The sequence below is a fragment of the Pipistrellus kuhlii genome, unplaced genomic scaffold (assembly GCF_014108245.1).
Source record: "Pipistrellus kuhlii isolate mPipKuh1 unplaced genomic scaffold, mPipKuh1.p scaffold_m20_p_10, whole genome shotgun sequence".
Taxonomy (NCBI): domain Eukaryota; kingdom Metazoa; phylum Chordata; class Mammalia; order Chiroptera; family Vespertilionidae; genus Pipistrellus; species Pipistrellus kuhlii.
The window spans coordinates 24,362,324-24,385,458 of NW_023425405.1; the positions used below are offsets into that span (position 1 = coordinate 24,362,324).

General features: G+C 37.7%; 1 protein-coding gene across 1 annotated transcript in view; it reads left to right on the top strand.

The window, feature by feature from the left end:
• The window catches only part of CNTNAP2 (contactin associated protein 2), a 1,655,787-nt gene that overhangs the window by 1,104,939 nt on the left and 527,713 nt on the right, over window positions 1–23,135 (top strand). Inside the window, exon 13 of the mRNA XM_036429148.2 lies at window positions 12,046–12,246. Coding sequence (XP_036285041.1) covers window positions 12,046–12,246 — 201 coding nt within the window. The remainder of the gene's footprint in view (window positions 1–12,045; window positions 12,247–23,135) is intronic.

The following is a 23,135-nucleotide window of genomic DNA, read 5'->3' on the forward strand; positions in this document are numbered from 1 at the left end:
CCATGAAATTTTATTCCTTTTGACTTTCCCCCCCCCCACCCATTTGAAACAGTATAAAGCATTCCTACCTTGAAGACTACAAAGTGGAGGTGGGCCAGAGTTTCCCAACCCCTGCCAAGTCTTGATTCTTCTCTCTGATTGGGGTGTCTGCCTTCACTTCTCCTCTTCAGGCACTGAGCACATTCTGCATATTCTGAAAATATTCCATGTCATTTTTTTCTCCTCACTTTTCCCTACTTCCTCTAAATTATATTTAATAAGTGTAAGCCAATTATTTTAATCATGTCTACTTTCTAAATATTGAAGGGTAGTGATATAGGTCATGATGATATTCATGTGATAATTACTCTCTAATTTAACATACAAAATTGTCTTTACATGCAAAATGAATATAAATTTTAATAATCTTTTGATTATTATTAGAAGCATGTGTTTTTTTCTGCTGGGTGATCAGCTTGCAAACATATCCAAAATTAGAGAATACAATGTTCTGTGCACCACTACCCAGCCTCACCAAATGTCCACCCATAGCTGATCTTGTTTCATTTGTACCACTCTCAGGAATTATATTTGCCCCCATGGAATTAACATGAACCAAGTTCCACACATCAGTGGATATTTTAGCATCTGTCCCTTAAATAATATGATTCTTTTTTTTAAAGCCTATCTACAATCACATTATCAGCTCTAAAAAATGATTATTTGTAATTCCTTCATATCTTTACATATCCAGTGTTACTCTTCTGTTTCAGAATTGTTTTATGTATAGTTTATTTGAATTAGAATCTAACAAAACTCCACACACTGACTTGTTGATATATTTCTTAAGTATCTTTTAATTTATATATTTAATCTCTCCCTCCCTTCTTCCCTCTCTCTCCTTACAATTTATTTATGAAAGAACCCTAGTTTTTTTCCAGTTGTGTTTCCCAGTCTTGTTAACCAATATGTTTCCAGTGTCCTAGAGCAGTGTTTTTCAACCTTTTTTGGGCAAAGGCACACTTGTTTCATGAAAAAAATCATGAGGCACACCACCATTAGAAAATGTTAAAAAATTTAACTCTGTGCCTATATTGACTATATATAAAGTAATTCTCTTGAATAGGAATCAAATAAACACAAAGAAAGTATTTTATAATTACTTTATTATGAAATATTAAGTAAACAAAATAGTGAAAAATTATAAAATTCTTGTCTTGTCTGCACCTACGGCATACCAGGCAACATCTTGCGGCACACTAGTGTGCCGCGGAACAGTGGTTGAAAAACGCTGTCCTAGAGGTTTGATCATATTCATGATGGAATTGTTTGCCATTAATACTGTAGAGTTGGTGGGATATTCATCCATCAAGTGTGTAGTTGTCGTTATTTTGTGAGGTTAGCAGCCATTAATGACCATTAATGCAATCATTAGTGTTAGCAACATCATGATATTCTGACTTCCTTATCATTTGTTCTTCAAGCACTTGGAATACTTCCACAAAGGAAAACATTTCCTTTTCAACTATTATAGTTGGTTTTCCTGAGTTTTTATAGGGAAGGTGGGAGAAATATTTGATTATTTCTCTTTATTTACAAGTCTTCAAAATAAGTTGTGTTTCTAGCATTCTAGAAAGGTGACAAATGAAGTGATCTTTGTTGGTTTGGTTTCATGAGCTATAATCCATTGCAATTAGAATTATTGATTGATCATACAATATTTTCCCATATTTGGCCAGTTTGAGCACCTTCAAGTTGGCTTTTAGATATTTTTGACATGACCCTAGTAGTCACTGTCCTTTCCTACTTTGGGGTAAAATGGAATAGTTTAGGCCAGTGGTTGGCAAACTCATTAGTCAACAGAGCCAAATATCAATAGTACAACAATTGAAATTTCTTTTGAGAGCCAAATTTTTTAAACTTAAACTTCTTCTAATGCTACTTCTTCAAAATAGATTCTCCCAGGCCATGGTATTTTGTGGAAGAGCCACACTCAAGGGGCCAAAGAGCCGCATGTGGCTAACGAGCAGCCGTTTGCCAACCACAGGTTTAGGCTAATATTTAGTCCCAGATCTGGAGTTTTACACTTCTTTTTCTTCCCTCTGCTTTTCCTACCTTCATTTAGATCAGGAAGCTTACATTGTTTACCTCTTAGGAAACCCTGCTGTTTTACAGGGTAGAACAGAATGTAGCTCTTCTAGCAGCAACATCGCAGGCTAAATCATGGAACCAACCAATCCAGCAACTCTGATACTGCTGAGATTAGAGATAAGTAGTTCACTTTTCTCTATGCATTTGGCTTGCATCTGTATTATGTTTCAGAGATCAGTGGAGGCATATTCTCACTTGTGGCTCATCCCCAGGCCTTCAGAAACATGACCTTGGACCTCTAATGCACTCACTATGGTTCATTTACAGCAGACATGTATGGCTGCTATGGGGTTCAATTTATGCTCTAAGGTGAAGGAATGAATGATACCTTCAGCTTTAGAAAGTGACAGTAGAGAGTATTTGATCTGATACTCCAGTTTTACTTGAAGATGCTAAGGCAGGCATCTTCAAACTACGGCCTGCGGGCTACATGCGGCCCGCAGAGGAGTCTGATCCGGCCCACCAGGTTTTTTGGGCAGTGAGCGCATCCGAGGTGTTACAGTAGGAATTAGTAGTTCATATAGTCCGGCCTGCCAGCTCTCTGAGGGACCGTGATCTGGCCCCCACTTTAAAAAGTTTGAGGACCCCTGTCAGCTAAGGCCTTGAGAATTCAAGTGATTTGTCTAAGTTCATAGCACACTTATTGGAAAAGTTAAGACCAAAACCATCTGGCCTTTAAGCCATTGTTTTTCTGTAATATTTCTATTGCCTCAAAACTAAATTAGATAACTGAGTATCAATTATATTGATCATTGTTCATTTCAACAATCTTTTGATTTAGAGATCTTTCCTTCTTTCTTTCCTTTTGTCCTTCCTTTCTCTTTCTCTTTCTCTTTCCCTCTTTTCTTTCTTTTTTCTTTCTTTTTTCCTTTCTCTTTCTTCATTTCTTCCTTTCTAATATAAGAATAGTAGTATTTATGTGATTGACATCTCCATAATAGTGATGTCAAACAAAATCCAGTCAAATCCCAGGCCTGTGGGGACAAAATTAAACTGTCCACTAAGGATATATAGTAATCCCTCAGCCCAGTCCAAGTCTTGAGTGATTTTTTTCTAGCATAATTTAAAAAATACTTCCTTTAATAATGATAATAACAGAATATGTACTATCTCATTTGACTTAATTCAGGTTGATAGCCCTTTATGCCACAGAAATAATCAATACTTACAAATGAATCACATTAGTATTGTCAACATACTGAAATGGCAAAAAAAAAAAAAAAAAAAGAAGAAGAAAAAAACTTTAGTAGTCATTTTATTGTCTTCCTGCAAAACACTCAAGAGCAGATTCATTTTCTTACCTGACCTTTTTAATTTCCAGATCAGAGATGTGTAGCTTAGCATTTGGGGGAAATGATGTTGCACCTTATCTATGTATTAAACACTATCTGAGTGTCTTTGAGTTTCAGCTGGCCAGACGGCTGAGCAGGGGACCTTTAGTTGTTTTATTTTTTACTATTGCCTGTCAAGTGACAAAACTACAATAAAAGAACTTGTTAACACATCTGATGCCCTTTATTCAAGGGGGAATAATCCATGGATTGGCAAAGCACATCCCCTCACAGGCAGTGGAACAGTCTTTCTGAGGGATATTGGACAAGAGTGGGTTTTATAGAGTTAGTGTGAGTAGAGACAATCATAAAACAGGGCAGGATTGGCTGCGAGGTCGGGGATTTCCTTGTAAGGCCAGCAGGTCCCATTTTCTGGGGAAAGTTAAGGGAACTCATGCTGAGTGGGAGGATTGATTGGTTAGGTTTTCTCCATGAGTGCTTCCCCCAAGTGCAGGCTGATGTAGGGTTAGATTTGTGACATGAGGTGACTTTCATTCTGTGGATACTGATATATGAAGTAACTTTATCATGCCTAACATTACTTTATTAGATTGGTAAATATTTACTGAGCACTTGAGTACCTATACCAGGTATACTTGCAGTAATTATTAAGTAGCAACAAGGATACCCATATGCAAGAGTTCTGGCCACAACAAATGTTACAAATATGATATGAGAAAAATACATTCCCAGTGGTACACATGGACCGTCAGAGAAGCAGAAAGAGATGAATGGAGATCTAATCTGAATTTGGTGTGGTATTGGGTGTTGGGAGTGGGTGATATTTTATGGCAAAGTGCTTAGAAATGGAGACCTGATAGACTAAGAGCTGGCTCAGTGAGAGTGTCTCTAGCTCACAGCACATAACGTGCAGGGGTTAGAATTGCTTTAGTATTTCAGGAAGGCTCACAGAAACCTTTGTAAAAATGACATCACCTCCTACATTTTCACTTCTGTCACAATTAAAGGGAGAACATGTTTAGTCCCTTTGAATATGTTCACTCTGATATCGTAAGGGTTTTCTTTCCCTAAAATGTGATTTCTAGCTAATTATCCTCAGCTAGGAACTTAATCTGTCAGACAATTTCACAATGGGGGTTGCTTCAGTGAATAGGAACTGAGTTAATGGGGAAAATGAAATACTTAGAGGAGTTGGTTATTTGGGGATTTTCTTCCAAGGTGATAAATGTTATCTGTATCATAAAAGAAAAAAAAATTCTTCTTTAATTAAGCCTGGTTCATGGAATAGAGGGAGGGAGGGAGAAAGGGCTGCAAATCCTATAAGGGGAAGTGACCTACAGCACAGCCCTCAGTGCCTCCAAAGTGGTGTATTGCTGGACTCAGGTGACCTTCCCAAGTTTCATGGGGCAGACAGCAATGTGAAGGAGGGTCAACATGAAAGGAAGTGCCATCTTCTAAGATTATGTCTTGTTAACAGCAAATCAAACTGCCGTTTTCAATCATATGCTTTCTGTGACATCAAAGCTTTTTGGATAGAAACTTCAGAAAGGATATAATTCTCAGGTCAGTCTGTTCCAATTTGGCTTTAAACTCTAAGTGCTAAGAGAAAATAAAATTTCTCAACAATAATACTAGAAAGTATAATACTAGAAAAATTTAAAGCGCCCCATATATTAAAGAATTTGGTGTAGATAATGGATGGGTTTATGATTTATATACTAAATCTCATGATTCGGATTATTCCAGCAGTTGCCTGAATATTACTGAACATTAGCACTTACTTTTTTAGGTTTTACTTGAAGTACTTATTTTGGGTACCTTCTTCCCCTAAGTTCTTTGGTGGAAATAAACATATGTTATTTGTCTTTGTGTGCCTCAGGGACTAAATCAGTGCTTGGAAAAAACAGTTTGTTCATAGATGATGGTTCATGTGCTCATGATACTCTTACCACATCAGGACATGTACACACGCCTGTCACAGAATAATTACTGTCTTTCTGTTTAACCCAGAATGAAAACAGTGGATGTAAGAAGCCCACTGCAGCTCAGACATATTTTTATGTTGCAATTTTACTTTTAAATAAAAAAAAAATGTTATATTAAGGATCTCAGGAATGTTTAGACATTGATCCAAGATGAGATTTGCTTAGTCTCCAGGTTTTAATTCAGATGAAAATCTAACTAGTATTATAGGAAACAATAATCTAAGAGTAGCTTCAACATGTTATACAGTGTAGGAAATGCCTCGCTGCCACAGAGATGGACTCCCAGCTATTAAATACACACAAACCACATCTCTTTCCAGTGTGAGAGGAGAAGAGAGGGAAGATTAGCTCGTCAAAGTATTGATATAAATGTAGTCTCTAACTCCAGCCGATGGTAAAATAATTTTCACATCTTTACCATGGAACAAACACATTAACAAATACATTTCTTTTCAGAAAATAGCTAATGTCTTCCCAGAAAAAAAAAAAGACACCTATAGGTTCCAAATTGTTCATCAGGTGGGCAAGAATGAGCACTATTATTTATACTTGTTCACAGCACTGAGTTTGTCATCCATCTTTGGGCTGGAATGGTGAGCACAAAGATAATAAACATTTCCACCACCTGCAGACCATCATCTGTACTTTGAGTTCATTTCCTTGATGCTTCCTGCAGAGGTTCAATCTGCTCTACATACCTTGTTTTCCTACACGTGATTAAAGCTGCTTATGCCACTGGAGCTGCACACATAGCTAGTGGTACAAAATGGCTCAAACTACCACAGCCTGCTGTGGCAAAGTAGCCTTTAGAATAGGAGGATCTGGGCTACAGACATGCTCATAATACTCATACAGTATCTATTATGAGAGGAAAAAAATGTGATATCAAATTTATAATAATTTAAACTGTCCATAGGATCATAGTTATTGAGAAAACCTACTCAACAAATATATATATATATATATATATATATACACACATATACATATATATATACATATATATATATATATATATATATATATATATATATATATATAATGCAAATTAGGTGAGGACACCATAACAGGTCACAACCAGAAAGAAGGAGGTTGAGAGCATAGGTGAGGCCCAGAGTGGAGATGGAAACAGAGACAGGAGGGCCTGCCCAAGCTGGCACAGTGGCTCCAGCAAGCTGGAGCAGACACAGGAAGGAATCTGAGGGGACCTGGGGCTGGCCAAGGTATCACAATGGCTGGCCAAGGCAGCCCTGGAATGAACACAGGCAAGGTGAAAAGGGGGGCCAGGGGCAGAAGTAAGGTGTGGGTCCCAGCTGCTTGTGGTGCTGATCTAGCCTGACTCCTACAGCAGCCCTCAGGGTGCCTCCTTGCATGGCAGGAGGCAAGGCACCTCCTCGCGTGATTTCAATTGTGTGCTGGGCCTCTAGTCCTATAAAATAAAGAGGCAATATGCAAATTGACTAGCATGCCCTTGCGTCACAAGATGACCACACCCATGTCATCTCAAGATGGCAGTCCTCATTTTGTCACAAGATGGCCACCACAAGATGGCGGCCTCCATATCATCACAAGATGGCCAATACAAGATGGCCAGTCCACGTCATGACAAGATGACCACCCCCACATCCTCATAAGATGGTCATCCCCACATTGTTACAAGATGGCCACCAGGGGATAGCAGTTGAGGGCAACCAGGCCTGCAGGGGAGGGCAGTTGGAGGTGATTGGGCTGGCTAAATCATGCTTGCAGAGGAGCAGATAGGTATCAATCAGGCCAGCAGGGGAGCAGTTAGGTGGCTATCAGGCTGGCAGGAAGAGTGGTTAGTGGCAATCAGGCAGCCAGACAGGCAAATCATTAGGAGCCAGCAGTTCTGGACTGTGAGAGGGATATCCCAGATTGCAGAGTTGCAGGCTCAGCTGAGAGACACCCTCCCCCCAATTCATAAATTTCACACACCAGGCCTCTAGTCCTATCTAATAAAAAAGTAATATGCAAATTGACCATCACTCCAACACACAAGATGGCCACCCCCATGTGGTCAAAGATGGCAGCGCCCCCAGGTGGATATAAGATGGCCACCACAAGATAGCCAGCAGGGGAGAACCAGGCCTTCCCCTGGCTGTTGGCACCAGCTTCCCTCTGGCACTTGGGATCCAGGCTTCCCTCAGGCAGCTAGCAGGCACCCAGGACCCAGACTTCCCTTTCAGCCCTGGATTCAACCAAACTAATTAACATATTACCCTTTCATTATTATAGATACACTGTACAGACCTGCTCTGTAATGTGAACTTCAGATTGTATATGAGTAACATGAAAAAGATTCAAAGAACAGCACAGATATATAGAAACTGGTTATATCCTGAGAGGAGTTATTTTTTGCTTTTTCCCCCTGATCTTTTTCTGGCTTTACTAGACCCTGGTCAGAACTCTACCTATGCAAGGAATTGAGTTCTCATGAGTGAATTACTTGAGAATTCCAAATAAGGTAAGGACATGCAGTCACTGGGATAGCAGAGGGTTCTTTCTAATGTACTTGTGTCAACATAATGAAACTGGGGCCGAAACCGGTTTGGCTTAGCGGTAGAGTGTCGGTCTTCAGACTGAAAGGTCCCAGGTTCAATTCTGGTCAAGGGCATGTACAGTGATTACAGGCACATCACCGGTGGGGCGTGTGCAAGAGGCAGCTGGTCGATGTTTCTCTCTCATCGACGTTTCTAGCTCTCTATCTCTTTCCCTTCCTCTCTGTAAATCAATAAAATATATTTTAAAAAAAAAGAAAGAAAGAAACTGGGTAATCTTGAGACACCCCATTATTGCCAAGGAGAGGGATGCATTCACAATATGTTCCATATGTATCCCAGTATTTGAAGCATATTAAGTCAGCTATATTTAAAACAATTTATAATGGGACAAAATTTTTAATTGTTGCCAGAGGATAAGTTTTTATTGATTTTAGAGAGGGAAGGAGGGGGAGTAAGAGAGAAACATTGACCAGTTATTTCCCATATATGCCCCATTCAAGGATCAAACATTGAAATCTAGGTATGTGCCCTAAACCAGGAATTGAATCCACTAACTTTCTGTACAGGAGATGATGCTCCAACCAACTGCGCCACTTGGCCAGGGCAAAATGTGACAATTTTTAAATACGTAATTACATGAAATAGATACTAAGCTCTCAGCAATTACAGATGGCCTTTTCTTAACACACTAATCCAAAGAGAGTATTTGAAATACATTACTCTGTCAATTGCTTCTTTATGAAACTGATATAGTGGCAGACACAGAATTCAACATACCCAGTATTTTCTGTTTGCATTAAACATATATCTAATAATGCATATTATATAAGCACAGTATGAATATAGGATTGATTATTTTTCCACTATGATACTATACTAGAAAATTGCACTCATATATGGAATTTAATGAGCAAACAGAATTACCAAGCAAAATAGAGGCAGACTCATAGATAGAGAGCAGGCAGACAGCTCTGGTCATGGGGCTGGAGGGGAGAGATTAAGGAGAAAGAGAGCGAGAGCGAGAGCGAGAGCGAGAGCGAGAGAGAGAGAGAGAGAGAGAGAGAGAGAGAAAGCTCATAGACATGCACAATAGTGTGGTCATTGCGGATGTGGAGGTGCACCTGGAAGAGGGCATAGAAGGGATAAATGGTGATGGAAAAAATAAAATACTACCAAATATAAAGAAAATCTATGCACTATAACCACCTTCTTTCTTCTAGTTATGGAATGCTTGCAAAATGCTTAACATCCATTTATGTCTTAAGCTTTAATGTCTCCAAAGGAATCATTTCAATGTGTAATATGCAAGCATTAAAAAATAATTTGCAAGATGCATCAACAGTAATTGTTTTATGCCATCAATTAGAGCTTATGCATTACTTTTTATAATGCCATGACATTAAAAGTTTTAAATGTTTATAAAGATATATGTATATTTTCCCAAACTTTTCTAAGTTAGAATGTTATTGGTGCAAAGAATAGTGTCAGATAATAAGGTAAAGCATGCTACTTTAATTTGCTCCATTTCCAACACCAATAGATTTCCATCTTACTTGAGGTCTTACAACATCTTACAACACCCAACCCATCCTCATTACATCTCTGATCTCCACACCTGCTATCCTTTCCTTCTTCCTCACTTAGGAATCTCCTCAAACACCTGAATGATGTAAAGAATACTCCAGAGTTAGAATATTTGTATTTGCATCCCTCTGTCTGGAATCCTTTTTACAAGACTTGCTTAATAATGCCCTTATATATCTAGATATGACATTTCCTCTGTGTTTAAAAATGCAGTCCCCATACACATGGTCTATTATTCCCTTCCATGATTTAGTTTTTGTCCTCACCATGATCACTTGCTAACTAACTAACTAATCATACACACACACACACACACACACACACACATATACAAATAAAGCTGCAATTTTTTGCTTATTATGTTTTGCCCCTCTAAAACGTAAGAATGTAAGCTACAAAAATTTATGAATGTTTTTCACTCTGGTTTCCCCAGTGCCTCCATTCATATCTGTTATAAAGTAGGGACTCAATAATAAATGAATAAATGGGCTCTAAAACAAACATAGATGACCTTTGAATACTAAGTGTCTGAACAAGGTGGGTTCACTTATATGTGGAAGATTTTTCAACAAATGCTGAAACAGTATTCTCTCATGTATATGACCTTCTTAATAACATTTTATTTTCTATAGCTTACTTTATTGTAAGAATACAGCATAAAACCAATATAACATATAACATATGTGTTAATTGTTTATATTATTAATAAGGCTTCTGGTCAAGAGTAGGGTATTAATAGTGAAGTTTTGGGATTGTCGAAAGTTGTACACAGATTTTTGACTGCACAGGGGTTAACACCCCTAACCCCCATTCTGTTCAAAGGTCAGCTGTGTAAAGAAGATGGTGCACAGGGGGTAGATACAGAAATGTATGTAGGGAGGGGAATGGAAACCGAGTTTAGGGTCAAAACGTCACTAGAACCAAAATATTAGAGACTCATCTTTAATTAGGTGAAGGTAAATATGCTGGCCTGGATATAAATGACAATCAGTTTTTGGTGTCAGAATCATGTCAGAAATCACAGAATTACTCAAATATATTATAGCTGCTTTGCTGTATCAGAGGAGCTAAAAGAAGGCAATTCTGATCAGGCCAAAGGTAAAACTTGAAATATCATTATCCTAGTGTATAGAATACATTAGTGTAGGAGGCACCGTAACAGAATTTGTTTCCATTGATTTAAGAGCAGCTGGAAAGTATTCCAGTGCAGAGACCTGTTGTTACAGATAAAGGGAAATTATTGCTCAGAGGAGTCTAAGAGTTAGCCTTCTAGAATCTGCCCAGATCATCATAGCAGAGCAGAACTGGAATCAAAGTGATTTTTAAAAGTTCCTTCATCAAATATTTGTATTCTATTTTTTTTAACTCATTCTTTTATGCAACTAATATTTTTAAAGGCCCAGTATATGCCTATCGCCATTCTAAGCATCTTGCATACAGCATTGAGAACAATTCCTGCTCTCTTTCCTTCTAATGTGAGGAGACAGACGTAAAAAATAATAAAAATGTGCGCTGAGTCTGATGAGATCAGTGCTATGGAGAAAAACAAAGTGGATGGGAAGATAGAAGACAGCTGTGAGTGGGGCATGGGCATGGGGCATGGGGGGGAGGGGAACAACTCAGCAAAGGAAAGGCCAGCCTTGGAGCAAAGACAGGGGAGAAGACAGAAAGGCTCCAGGAGAGACCTGTCTGACATGGCGGAGTGCAAGGAGGTCAGTGTGGCAGGAATCCAGTGAGCCAGGGGGAGATTAGGAGGGCAAAAGGGAGTAGTGGCAAGGAGGCTGTGATTATTGAGGGCCTTCAGTTATTTTAAAACCTAGACTTTTACTCCAAACAAAACCACGTGCGAGGTGAGGGCTTTGAGCAGAGTATCAGAACCATGGCTACATAGTGATGCTTCCAATTCAGACATACACTGGTTTTTAACTTAGCCACATCATTCTTATATCTGCTTCTCCTCTTCACATACTGAAATGTTCAGGGTTCAGAACCCCAAGATAATTTCTCACATGCATTATCTCACCTGTAGAGCATTTCAATACCCAAGAATGCAGTGTCTCATTTCACCCAAAAGGTCAGGTTGGAAAGAACAATTGTTGACAAGATGAGGAGGTAGATTCTGCACGTACAGGATCCAGAGACTTAAGAGAGTGGAGGCGATTTAGGAAGGAGCAGAATGCTGTTCTGCTGGAGGAGTGATGGGCCAGAGTCAGGAGGATTGGGAACACAATGGGCCTCACTTCCCATGCTGGTGACATCAGAGCATCAACAGGTACTCAAACTATTTGTTTTCATTTGCAGGATAGATCCTGTGTTTGCTTTTATCTTTTTTAAATCCTTCCTACTTTGTCCATGTAAACAGAACTTAGGTCTGAGAAAAGGGTAGTGGTCACTTTAAGAATTACTCTACTTAACTCCCTCTTCATCTGCTCCTGGAAAATAGCAGTGAAAGTGGAGCTCAATTACTTTCTGGCATTGGAGGGAGCATTTGCATGTTAATGACCCGTTGCGGTGACATTTTTCTCCCCACAGAGGACAAAGTGTGGACCATCGTGTCTCATGACCTGCAGATGCAGACCACGGTGGTGGGCTACACCCCGGAGAAGTACTCGGTGACCCAGCTCGTGTACAGCGCCTCCATGGACCAGATCAGCGCCATCACCAGCAGCGCCGAGCACTGCGAGCAGTACGTCTCCTACTTCTGCAAGATGTCCCGGTTGTTGAACACCCCAGGTAGGCTGCCAGTGGATCGTTACTTTTAATTACGGTCTCAGCTGGTGCTCGGAATTGCCCAAACAACCCAACAGGTGTGGCTTGCTAGCATAGAGCCCAGAGTGGAGAATGCTGGCAGCTGTGAGAAAGTAAAATAGAATGCTGGTCTGTGTTTCCAAAGGACATACTGGAAATATCTTTATCCCAAAAGCCATCTGTTCTGGGGTTCTTGGCAGTCCATTGAACATGTTGATAGGAAAGTCAGTGCCCCCATCTATGGTGTAAGAGTGGGAATAAAGGATGCGCTGGGATTCAGAGAAACAGTAACTCGGGCCTTGCTCTCCCCAGGTGTGTGACTTTAGGAGTGTGTTGATTTCATTCCTCAGTGTCCAACGTCTTTTCAGTCAAATAGGGGTCATGATGCTTATTTCAAGGTAATTGTGAGGATTTGATGAGGTTATGTACTATTTATTATAGGGCTTGATGCACTTAAGGACTTAATAAATAGCAAATAGTATAAAGATTATTTTTTTTAATATTAAGCAATTTTGGAAGTGGCATTATGTCAGTGACCAGTGGGCTGATCATGTTGTATCAGAGTTTTTGTTGTAAGGAGTAACTTACAGAGAAGAATTATAAGCAAAACAGTACACAATATTATGAAGACTTGAGTGTTCTTAATGTCCAAAGTCTAGTGCTAAAATTACAGATGAGTGTAACCTGTGAACTCCAGGAAAGTAAAATATGTAAAATAGGAAGGCAATTGGTTTAGGCCAGCGGTTGGCAAATTCATTAGCAGAGCCAAATATCAACAGTACAACAATTGGCATTTCTTTTGAGAGCCAAATTTTCTAAACTTAAATTTCTTTTAATGCCATTTCTTCAAAATAAACTCACCAGGCCATGGTATTTTGTGGAAGAGCCATACTAAAGGGGCCAAAGAGCCACATGTGGCTTGTGAGCCGCAGTTTGCCGACCATGGGTTTAGGCAGTTAGAGCATCCGCTGTCTGCTGTTGTGAGAAACAGAGGATTGTGGCTTGGTTGTAGACGTAATGCCTCTTTACAGAGGCAAAGACTCAAGGCTGGTGAAAGAGCATAAGCAAAAGTCTAGAAGAAAGAACGTGAATGACCTTCATGCCATTCTGGGAGTAGTGCGGCAAAAGCAGAGTTGGTGTGAAGAGCAGTAGGAAACTGGTTGAAGAGAAGAACCAGAGGACACAGATGCCATGTCCTGGACTGGGATTTCTCCTGAAGGACAGGGCTTCTCCAAAGTTAATGTGCCTTAGAATAGCCTGCAGAGGCGAATAAAACAGACTGCTGGGCCCCCTTCCTGAGTCTCTGATTCCACAGATCTGAGGTATGACTTGGGAATTGCATTTGTAAGGCATGCTATGGCCTGGATTGTGCCCATCCCAAGCCCAATTCATTTGTTGAGGTCCTAACCCCTAATGAGTATTAGAGACAGAGCTTTTAAGGGATGATTAGACATGAGGTCATAAGTCTGGGTTCCTGATCTGATTGGATTGGTGGCCTTTTAAATAGGGGAACAGTGAGCTCTTTCTCTCCACCATGTGAGGACATATGAGAAGGCCGGGAAGAGAGCTCTCATTAGAAGTCAAACTGGCCAGCACCTTGGTCTTGGACTTCTAGCCCCCAGATCTGTGAGAAAAAAAATACCTTGTTTAAGCCAGAGCCTGTGAGGTTTTGTTATGGCAGCCCAAGCAGACTGATAACTGAGTTCCCAGAATGCTGACATTGCTGGGTGAGAGACTGCTTTTTGATCCTGTTCCAGTGCTAAGAAAAGTCAACCAAGGACTGTAAAAATTGAGGGTGCAAGGCGCAATGAATGAATCTCATCAGCTTGTCTGCGCTCAGTTCATGAGTGAGGGCTCCTTATTGAAGTTTTTTTCCAAGATTTCCATCAGTTGGTCTCCAATTCTGGGTGAGGATGAGGATAAGGGGAAATTGCTGACCAGAAAAATAACTTGGTACCATCCACTTTATTTTCTCCCGTTCTATTAAACTCCAAAGTCTACTTTGACTTTTTCAATTTTGTTTTGGTGGTTAGGAAAAAAAACAAAACACAATGCAACTTCCAAATGAGTGTAACTTACAGTTCAGACACCAGGGGAATAAGGTTGGAGGTAAGAAAAGCAATTTGCTTTTAGTGCTTTGGTCTTGCAGTTCATTCCTCTCTTCCCTCGTTGAGACCCTCTGTCCTTGTCCCCGGCCACCAAGCAGCCTCACTCACTATTACCCTCCTTTCAAAACACAGGGTGTCCCGAACATCAGAAGAATAGGATAACTTTTATTTTAAACAATGATTACCTATATTTCTAATAATAAGCAAAATACAACTTCAGCTTCAAGACACCTTTTCTGGGGAAGAACTACTAAACTGAAATTAAGAGTGAGTTGTTGATAAGAAAGGTTTTTTTTTTAAAGAGTGAATCGTTCATCTGAAAAACACAATTTTCTTTGTGTTTTCAGATATGTGTAGGATACTATACTTAGTGAATTGACCTTGACAATCAATTTATCATATGCTTTCTGCCTTTTGGATACCCTCTAAGTATCAAATTTTCACTCACATTGCTACTTAATATTTACTGATTGGAATGAAATGAAAAATATATAGTTTTAAATGTTGCCTCATCCAAACTTCAGGCAGTTGTTTTTTATTTTTATTATTACTATTTCTTAAACCCTCACTGTAGGATATGATTATGAGAGAGAGAGAGAGAGAGAGAGAGAGAGAGAGAGAGAGAGAGAGAGAGAGAGAGAATAGAGAAGAGAGAAACATCATTGTGAGAGAGAAACATTGATCAATTGTCTCCCTGAAGTACCTTGATCTGGATTAAACCTGAAACCTTTTGGTATATGGTATGATGCTCCAACCAACTGAGCCACCTGGTTTGGGCCAGGCAGTTGTTTTTAAACAAGTGTGTACATCAAAATTTTTGGGTAGCTTGTCAAAAGTGCTGATTGCCCAAACAGATTTGATAGAACTTGATTGGGCCTGTGAGTGTTTGCTTTCAACAAACATCCCTGGGTAATTCTCTAAAGGACATTGAAAAACACTATCTTTCATTTCTGGCCTGAAGGTTTCTCAGGTAGGATTTTAAGGTTGTCAGTCCTCCATGTCAGAGAATATTAAAGGCAATATTAGGACATGTCTGACCCATTGAAATAAAATGCCATACATAATCATCTGCTCCTTCAGCTAAAATAAATTGACATAGTAGTCCTTCTTAAATATTTTTTATAGACCAGTCTCTAAATATTGTAAAGTGAATTTCAACCTGCCCTTTTGAGTAATTTTTTCACATTTCCAATTTTTATGTTCCAGGCTCACTAATCTGTAAAATAGCTGAGGTAAGAAAAACGATTGGTTGATATAGCAGGCTTTCCTGTGTTGTTGTGTCCTATATATCCTTCCTATATAATAAAAGCCTAATATACTAAGTGTCCAGTCATTCAACCAATCAAAGCATAATATGCTAATGACATGCTAAGGCCGCTCAACCACTCACTATGATGTGCACTGACCGCCAGGAGGCAGACAGTTGACCAGTCAACCAATTGCTATGACATGCACTGAGCACCAGGGGCAGATGCTTCCACTGGTAGGTTAGCTTGCTGCTGGGGTCCGGCACATCAGGATTGAGTGAGACAGGCCTGACATGCTCTGGAGCCCTCCCACAGTGCCTTCCTTGCTGGCCAACTTCCTGTATCCCTCCCCTGCCCTGATTGTGCACCACTGGGGTCCCTCAGCCTGGCCTGCATCTTCTCACAATCTGGGCTTAGGGTCCCTCCTCCCTGAGTGCATAAATTTCATGTACTGGACCTCTAGTGTCCAAATAAGAAAGGACACAATTTAATAAAAGTATTTAATTTGCCCTTTTAGGGAGCTGATGTTGCTATAATTGTTTTTCTCCTATTCCTGGTAACATTCAATTTTAAATTTCCATTTGCTCATTCTTAACTAAGACTGAATTATATTGCAACTTCTGTAGTAGTACTTGTGACATCTGTTGCAATACAAAGTACATTCATTATAGTCATGGCAATTAAAATGAATATCAAATGAGTTTATAATAGCTATGCATTTAAAATGTTATTCTTTTTTTTTTTTAAGAGACTTACTCAAAGACTATATTTGGGACTTTATAGTTTCTAATGACATTTATGATAAAGAGGTGATTTTGTATGCATATGGGCTCTTTTATTTTGATAGATGTTTGGTTGTGCCATACCATTAGCTAACTAAATTAGAATTACTCATTATTGATATCTCACAACTTTTAAAAGGATAGTAGTATATGGCTTGCAATGTAATATCTTCTTTTTCACCACAAAAATTTAAAAATGGAATCAATTTTAAAGTAATTCTTGGTCATATCTGTTCCTGCAATGTAGCTATTAATTGAGTTGTCCTTAACCAACTTTATAGAAACAATACAAAACTATTTTCTTCCACATAAGAGCCTGTTTGGAATGAGAAATACTAATGTGGAAATGGAGAAATTAATTCTACCCAGTGAAAATCATTAATGCTATCTAAAACCCACAAAAAATTAGCATATTATATTTATATTCCAAGAATTACAAATGTAATAATATCTGAAGTGATGAAAGGCAAGAATTGTTAAACAATGAAATCTACTTCTGAAATAAAAACCCAAGAATTTGAATTTGATTATTTAGACACCAAGAGAAAGTTTCATTATATCCCATTTGAGTAAAATTTTAGTCAATAATCCTAATGCTTTTAGATGGCCAACATATTTCTCTGTATCTCAACAAGTCCCACACCTGCTTTTAAAATGCTAAGTCTGTACTGTAAATTCACTGAGTCAAGTATTCATTTTATGAATCATTACTACTTAAGAGAAGTATTTGTTCCCTACATATATAAAGATTTATTTAATTGTGGAGGTATAAAGTTTATGTTTTCTATTTTCTGATGATATTTACTATTGTTTTCATTGTTTTACAGTCTCTCATTTCTTTTAATTTCTCAATGTAGTCTAGTTCTCATAAGTCATAGTTTTATTGCTTCTTTTGTTGAAAGAAGCAATATAAATTATCCATCCTTTTGGGCGCTTTACTATTAAATTTTGTATCTATTGAAAAAGAGTTATGTTCACAATTTTTGCCTGTAAAGTAAGCTGTGTAAAACTCAATATACTTTCATGATACTAAACTGTGATTTAGTGGCATCCAAATGACAGGAAAGCATGACTCTGGCATTATAAGTTATAACCTATTTTTAGAAAAAAAATTGTAAACTTTGGCAAAATGAATTTTCCAAGTCTCTGTTGCACATTCTAAGAAACCCTGGTGTTTAACTTTTGAAACAACATAACTAAAAACATGGCCCAATTACAACTAAAGAGTAGCATTTTCAATAAATGAGATTTATTGTGACTAATCAGCATATTAACCAAAATTTTAATCATTTAATTATTGTGTTAAATAATTGTACTAAACTTGGATGATATAATTAAATGGGACAAGCAAGGAAGATAGTAATAACTAAAAGGTAAAATTAGAAGATTAAATCTAATGTTATTTCACACTAGGGATAGGAGTTGAAAAAATTAACTAGAATCATGGGTGAGCTATTCAATCAACCTGCATATATTTATTATTTTTTGTGTATCAGAAATTGTGATGTATAAGCTGAGATGTGAAGGATTCATATGAGTTAACTAAGAAAAAAAAATCGGAGAATTGTAGATTAGAGATGTCAGAATGTGCAGTGAATCTGGGTTAAAGGATTCAGTACTTGGAGGAAATGGAGGGGTCGTAAGGGCTGGAAGAGAGAAGGTGAGAGGGAGAGAGTGGAAAGGAGACAGAGGAGGTCAGAACCTCTGCATGATGATATGGATTTCACTGGAAGGCCAGGGGAATGATTCTAAGTACAGAGGATTCTGGCTTTTATGCAGAGAATAGAATGGAGGAAAGGCAGAGCTGGTATGTAGAAACAGACCTTTGGCACAGTGTCTCAGGAATATAGATGAGATTAGTCTGGAAGGTTCATGGGAATTAAGAGGACAGATTCCTGTTTTTAAGTGCAGATAGTAGAGACTGCAGGATTCATGATTGCTTATATGTGGAGTAATGTTAGGGAAGGGAAAAATACAATCTTCCCAAATACCCAAGAATAAAGATAAAGTGGATGACTATGGACAGTTGTAATGCCTTCTTAAGAACGACCCAGGGAGTTCATGGGAGGAGCAAGGAAAAGAACATAGAGGGAAAGAAAATACCGTTATGGAAAAGGAGAGGACACAGCTAACTATGGAACTTAAAAATAATGATCAGAGCAACAGGAAGAGCATCAAATTAGGAAAGCCTTACAGTGGGGAAGCGAAGAGAAATGAGTGCTTAACAATAAACACACAAGTAAAAATCAAATGAAAAACAAGAAAACCGAGATGTGGTCAGTGGTGAGAAATCAAGACAAGAAGCTCCCGGGCTTTGGCCTTGGGAGCCCCCTGGAGTGTTCTGGTAGGGTCTGGTGGGCAGAGCCACTAAACAACTAATGGGAAATGGAAACAGTAAGTGAAGGTTTTCAAAAGTTTGATGCTGACAGGATGGCTGAATACAGAAATGTTAATAAGAAGGCAGAGGCAAAGCAAAAATTTGGGATTTTTAAAATTATTTTTAAGGTTTATAAATGGAGGAGGCAGTGGAGAGGATGAGGCTAATAATATAACCAGAACTGAAAGAGAAAAGGCCCCGGGAGAAAAAAAAGAGTATGGAATTTGGCATGGTTAATATAAATAAATAAATAAATAAATAAATAAATAAATAAATAAATAAAGTAAAAATTTAAAAGTGCTCTTCTGAGAAGGGAGATAAATGAAAGGGCAGATTTTCATTAAATTCTATTGACCAATTATCATTCTTGACATTTTATCTCATTTATCTGTTATACAAAGCAGATTGTATTATGTCCATTTTGCCAGATAGGACTTAGAAAGGTGAATATCCCAAGAAAGTCATTATACCTGTAAGTGGGAAATGTGCATCTATCTTATCTTGAACCTTTCTGAGAAACTGAGAATGCATAGAGGCAATGCCCAGCCACCAGAGTGAGGCCACCACTAACTGAGGCAGGGTCCGCTCCACCCCATCTCTTCAACCACAGGAAAGAACATTTTCCTTCCTGTCATTTATTTTTTCTGTCTATATTTAGAAGGGCTCTTAGCCAAGTGACATTTAGTCAAATCTAGTATTTCTGATGAATACATTAATCTTAAGGTAAAATTGTTCAGGATAGCTTGACTTGACTAAAGGAGTACTGCCTTTCCTGTCGCCAAAGTTTTGAGCTTTTGGGTGAGACTTTGAGGAACATTGACTTTCTGTAACTTGATGACTGTTTTTATTTCTGCCATTTAATGTGAGTGCCAATGTGTGTAGCTTAGTTTTTGTAATGACTAAAGTAGGAATGAATGGAAACTTTGAATGAATGAATGGAAACTATATCACTGTAGCATTTGGAAATTATCTTCTCAAATGTACCTAAATCAGAAATATTTATATTATCTTTAAAAAATTACCACTTTTAATGACATCAACTATTTGATCATATTTTATAAATTATATTTAAAATTATATTTATAAATTATATTTAAAATACATCTCCCAAACAGGACACTTAAAAAAAGAATCTAAGTTGTACCATAAAATTCTGTTGGAGATATCTAGAGTATTAGTAAGAGATTGTTATTCAGCAAATACTTATTGAATATAAAATACTCTTCTAGATGTTATGAGAATATACAGAAGGCAAAGATTACTTTTTAAGAAAAAAACACAAAATACACCATCTTTTACAACATTTATTTGAGAGAGAGAAAGAGAAAGAAACATTGATTTGTTGTTCCATGCATTTATGCATTTATTGCTTGTTCCTTGTATGTGCCCTGGCGGATTGGAATCCACCACCTTGGCTCTAAATATCTGAACTACCCAACCAGGGCTAGACTGAAATTTTCTAATAATGAAAAGTCATTTTGTATATGGTTTTTATTACAAACTGAAGGGTTTTGCTGTGGAATACATTTAGAATTCATGTTTCTAGAAAATTTGGTATGTATATTTTGCATTGTGTCATTCCTCTTCTCCTATTTACAAAGGTTACATCTGGAGTGACTATCAGGAGTTTGTGGGAAGCTTAGAGAATGAAATTAGATAGGGGTTTGGTGTCCTGTGGGCCAACATTTTAGTCTGGATTCAATCAGAGAACCAATAAAAGATACATTGAGGTTAATCGCATAGAATTGGTTTGTACAATTGTCAGTAAAGGCAAACTGGGACCTTCAGGAAGAAGCTGAGGCTACTTCTTGAGAATTCACAGAGAAAATTTCTTCAAGAATATTCAGCCTAACCCTTAAGGCTTTTCAATGGATTGGATCAGGCCCATCCAGATTATCTGTCCCAGTCACTCTCACTTATAGTCAACTGAGAATGGACTTTTAGGTCATCTGTAAAATAGCAACACCTAGATCAGTGTTTGGTTGAATAACTGGATGCTGTATCCTTGCAAAATTGACACATAAAACTGATAATACCAGCCAGCTATGATTATTTTTTAAATGCACAGCTGAGAAATTCTACAGTGGCAAGATTTATTTCCTCAGTTGTTCCACGCGTACCTCTTTATATCAGCATAGACAGGTGTGATTGACCTGTTCAAGGTGTTGAGGGAGCTTTCTTTCTCATACCTCTTTATTTCTGGTGTCAGATCGCCAAATAAAATATCATTTTATATGGTTGTAGCAATGCCAATTTAAATGAATCCAGAAGATCAACTTTTCTCAGGAAGATAAGTCAAAGACAAATGTTTTCCTGTCTCTGTTACTTCAAAACAAAAATTAAAAATAGGTACCTTTATTTACATTTTAACCAAGATGATCTATGTGCACCAGAATATGACATTATTAACTTATTATTGGCTCAAAGTTCTGCCTAAAGGGAAGTATCTCCATTGATCTGAATAAGAACGCCCTATACCCATAACCTTAGGAAAACAGCAGAATAGGCTGTCACTCCAACAACATTATTTTGAAGTTTATTTTTCTCTCTTAAAATTGAATCAGATCCCACCACCATGCAAAGTCAAAGAAAAGTTAAAGAAAGAAAGTGAAAATCAGTTGCAAGGATAATTTTTATAGAATTATATACAAATTAAATAATACATACACTTTATTTCAAAGCCAATATGTTTTCCAATATGTTATTTTCCCACTAGTGAAGGATCAAACTTCTCTAAAATATTAAGTCACTAAATGGTAGCTGGAATCTAAGCTGTTGTTTTTTCCTACAATTTACCAAAACCAGCCACTGGGTGGTTTTTTATGACAGTTGTGTAATATTGCAAAGTGTTAGTGGGCTAGCAATGTCATGGCTATTTCAACCTTTGCCTCCTATCTTCAATTCTGTTCAAGAAAATGATGATTTTTTTCCTCTTGGTATTGGATCTTGAATTCAGGCTAAAGATATTCTCTTCTATATAGTTAGATAAATAATATTTAAAAAATTTTATCTCCAAATTAGTTTATGATTTAAATTAAGGGAAAATTGCATTAGTATTAAGTGCTTACCACAGACACATACACACACACACACACACACACACACACACACACATATATATATATATATATATATATATATATATATATATATATATATATATAGTGTCCTGTTGGCCAACATTTCAGTCTGGATTCAATCAGAGACACAGAACCAGTAAAAGATACATTGAGGTTAATCACATAGAATTGGTTCATGCAATTGTCAGTAAAAGCAAACCGGGACCCTCAGGAAGCAGCTGAGGCTGCTTCTTGAGAATTCACAGAGAGAATTTCTTCAAGAATACTCAGCCTAACCCTTAAGGCTTTTCTGAATATATATATTCAGTCCACCCCCAAACATTGTAAGTTATATGTCACTATTTCCACTTTATCACTGAAGAAACTTAACTTTATAAGGGTTAATTAACTCACTAAAGAAAAAACAGTAAATTCAGTGTTGAGAATCCAAACCAATATTAAAGTCTAGGCTTATATGCCTCTAGACCATGTATTGTTGGCCAAATGTTAAAAAAAAAAAAAAAAATGAATGAAGGGAAACGGAAAGGGAAGGAGGAAAGAAGGAAAGGGAGGGAGGAAGGGAGATAAGGAGAGAGGGAGATGAGGAGGGAGGAAGGAAGGGATGGAGGGAGGGGAGAAAAGAGAAAATGAAGCTGGTTTAGAGATTTTTCATTTTTTTCTAGACTGCAGAATTGCCATGTGCTTTCAGCATAATTAAAATGAAGGGTGAGGCATTTTTATTAAGAAATAGGCCAGAAGAGACTATTATAAAAGATTCATTTTGAAATACTACCTTTTCCCCTACAATATTCCCAATTTGGCCTTGATAAGTATATTTTTAAAAATATGGTTTAGATGGAAGTATTATTTTTGTAACCATATTGAAAAACATTTGATGTGAAAGAAATAGAAAACATACCTTTATTTCTATAGAGAACTTGACTTTCATGTTTTTTAATATCAAGGTATTTCAAAGAGAGCAGCTGCATTGTATATTGATGAAATAGGAATATGTTGCAAAAGGTTATCCACTTCCATTCTGACATAAGATAGGAAAAAAATGTTGATTTTTTTCCTTTTATTTTGTTTTGTTTTTGATCTTTTCAAAAGAAACTTGAATACAGAAGCCTGATACATTCAACCTGCCAGATGCTGCATTCTTACCTCAGCAATTAGCTGTTGACAGCTTATTCTGAAATCCTATTAGAATGAGGAAGGAGATGGCTAGGTCTGCCAGTGAGTGATAGTGCCCCGGGGGCAGACCTATGACATGATATCTGTAGAGATATATATTCTCTTGG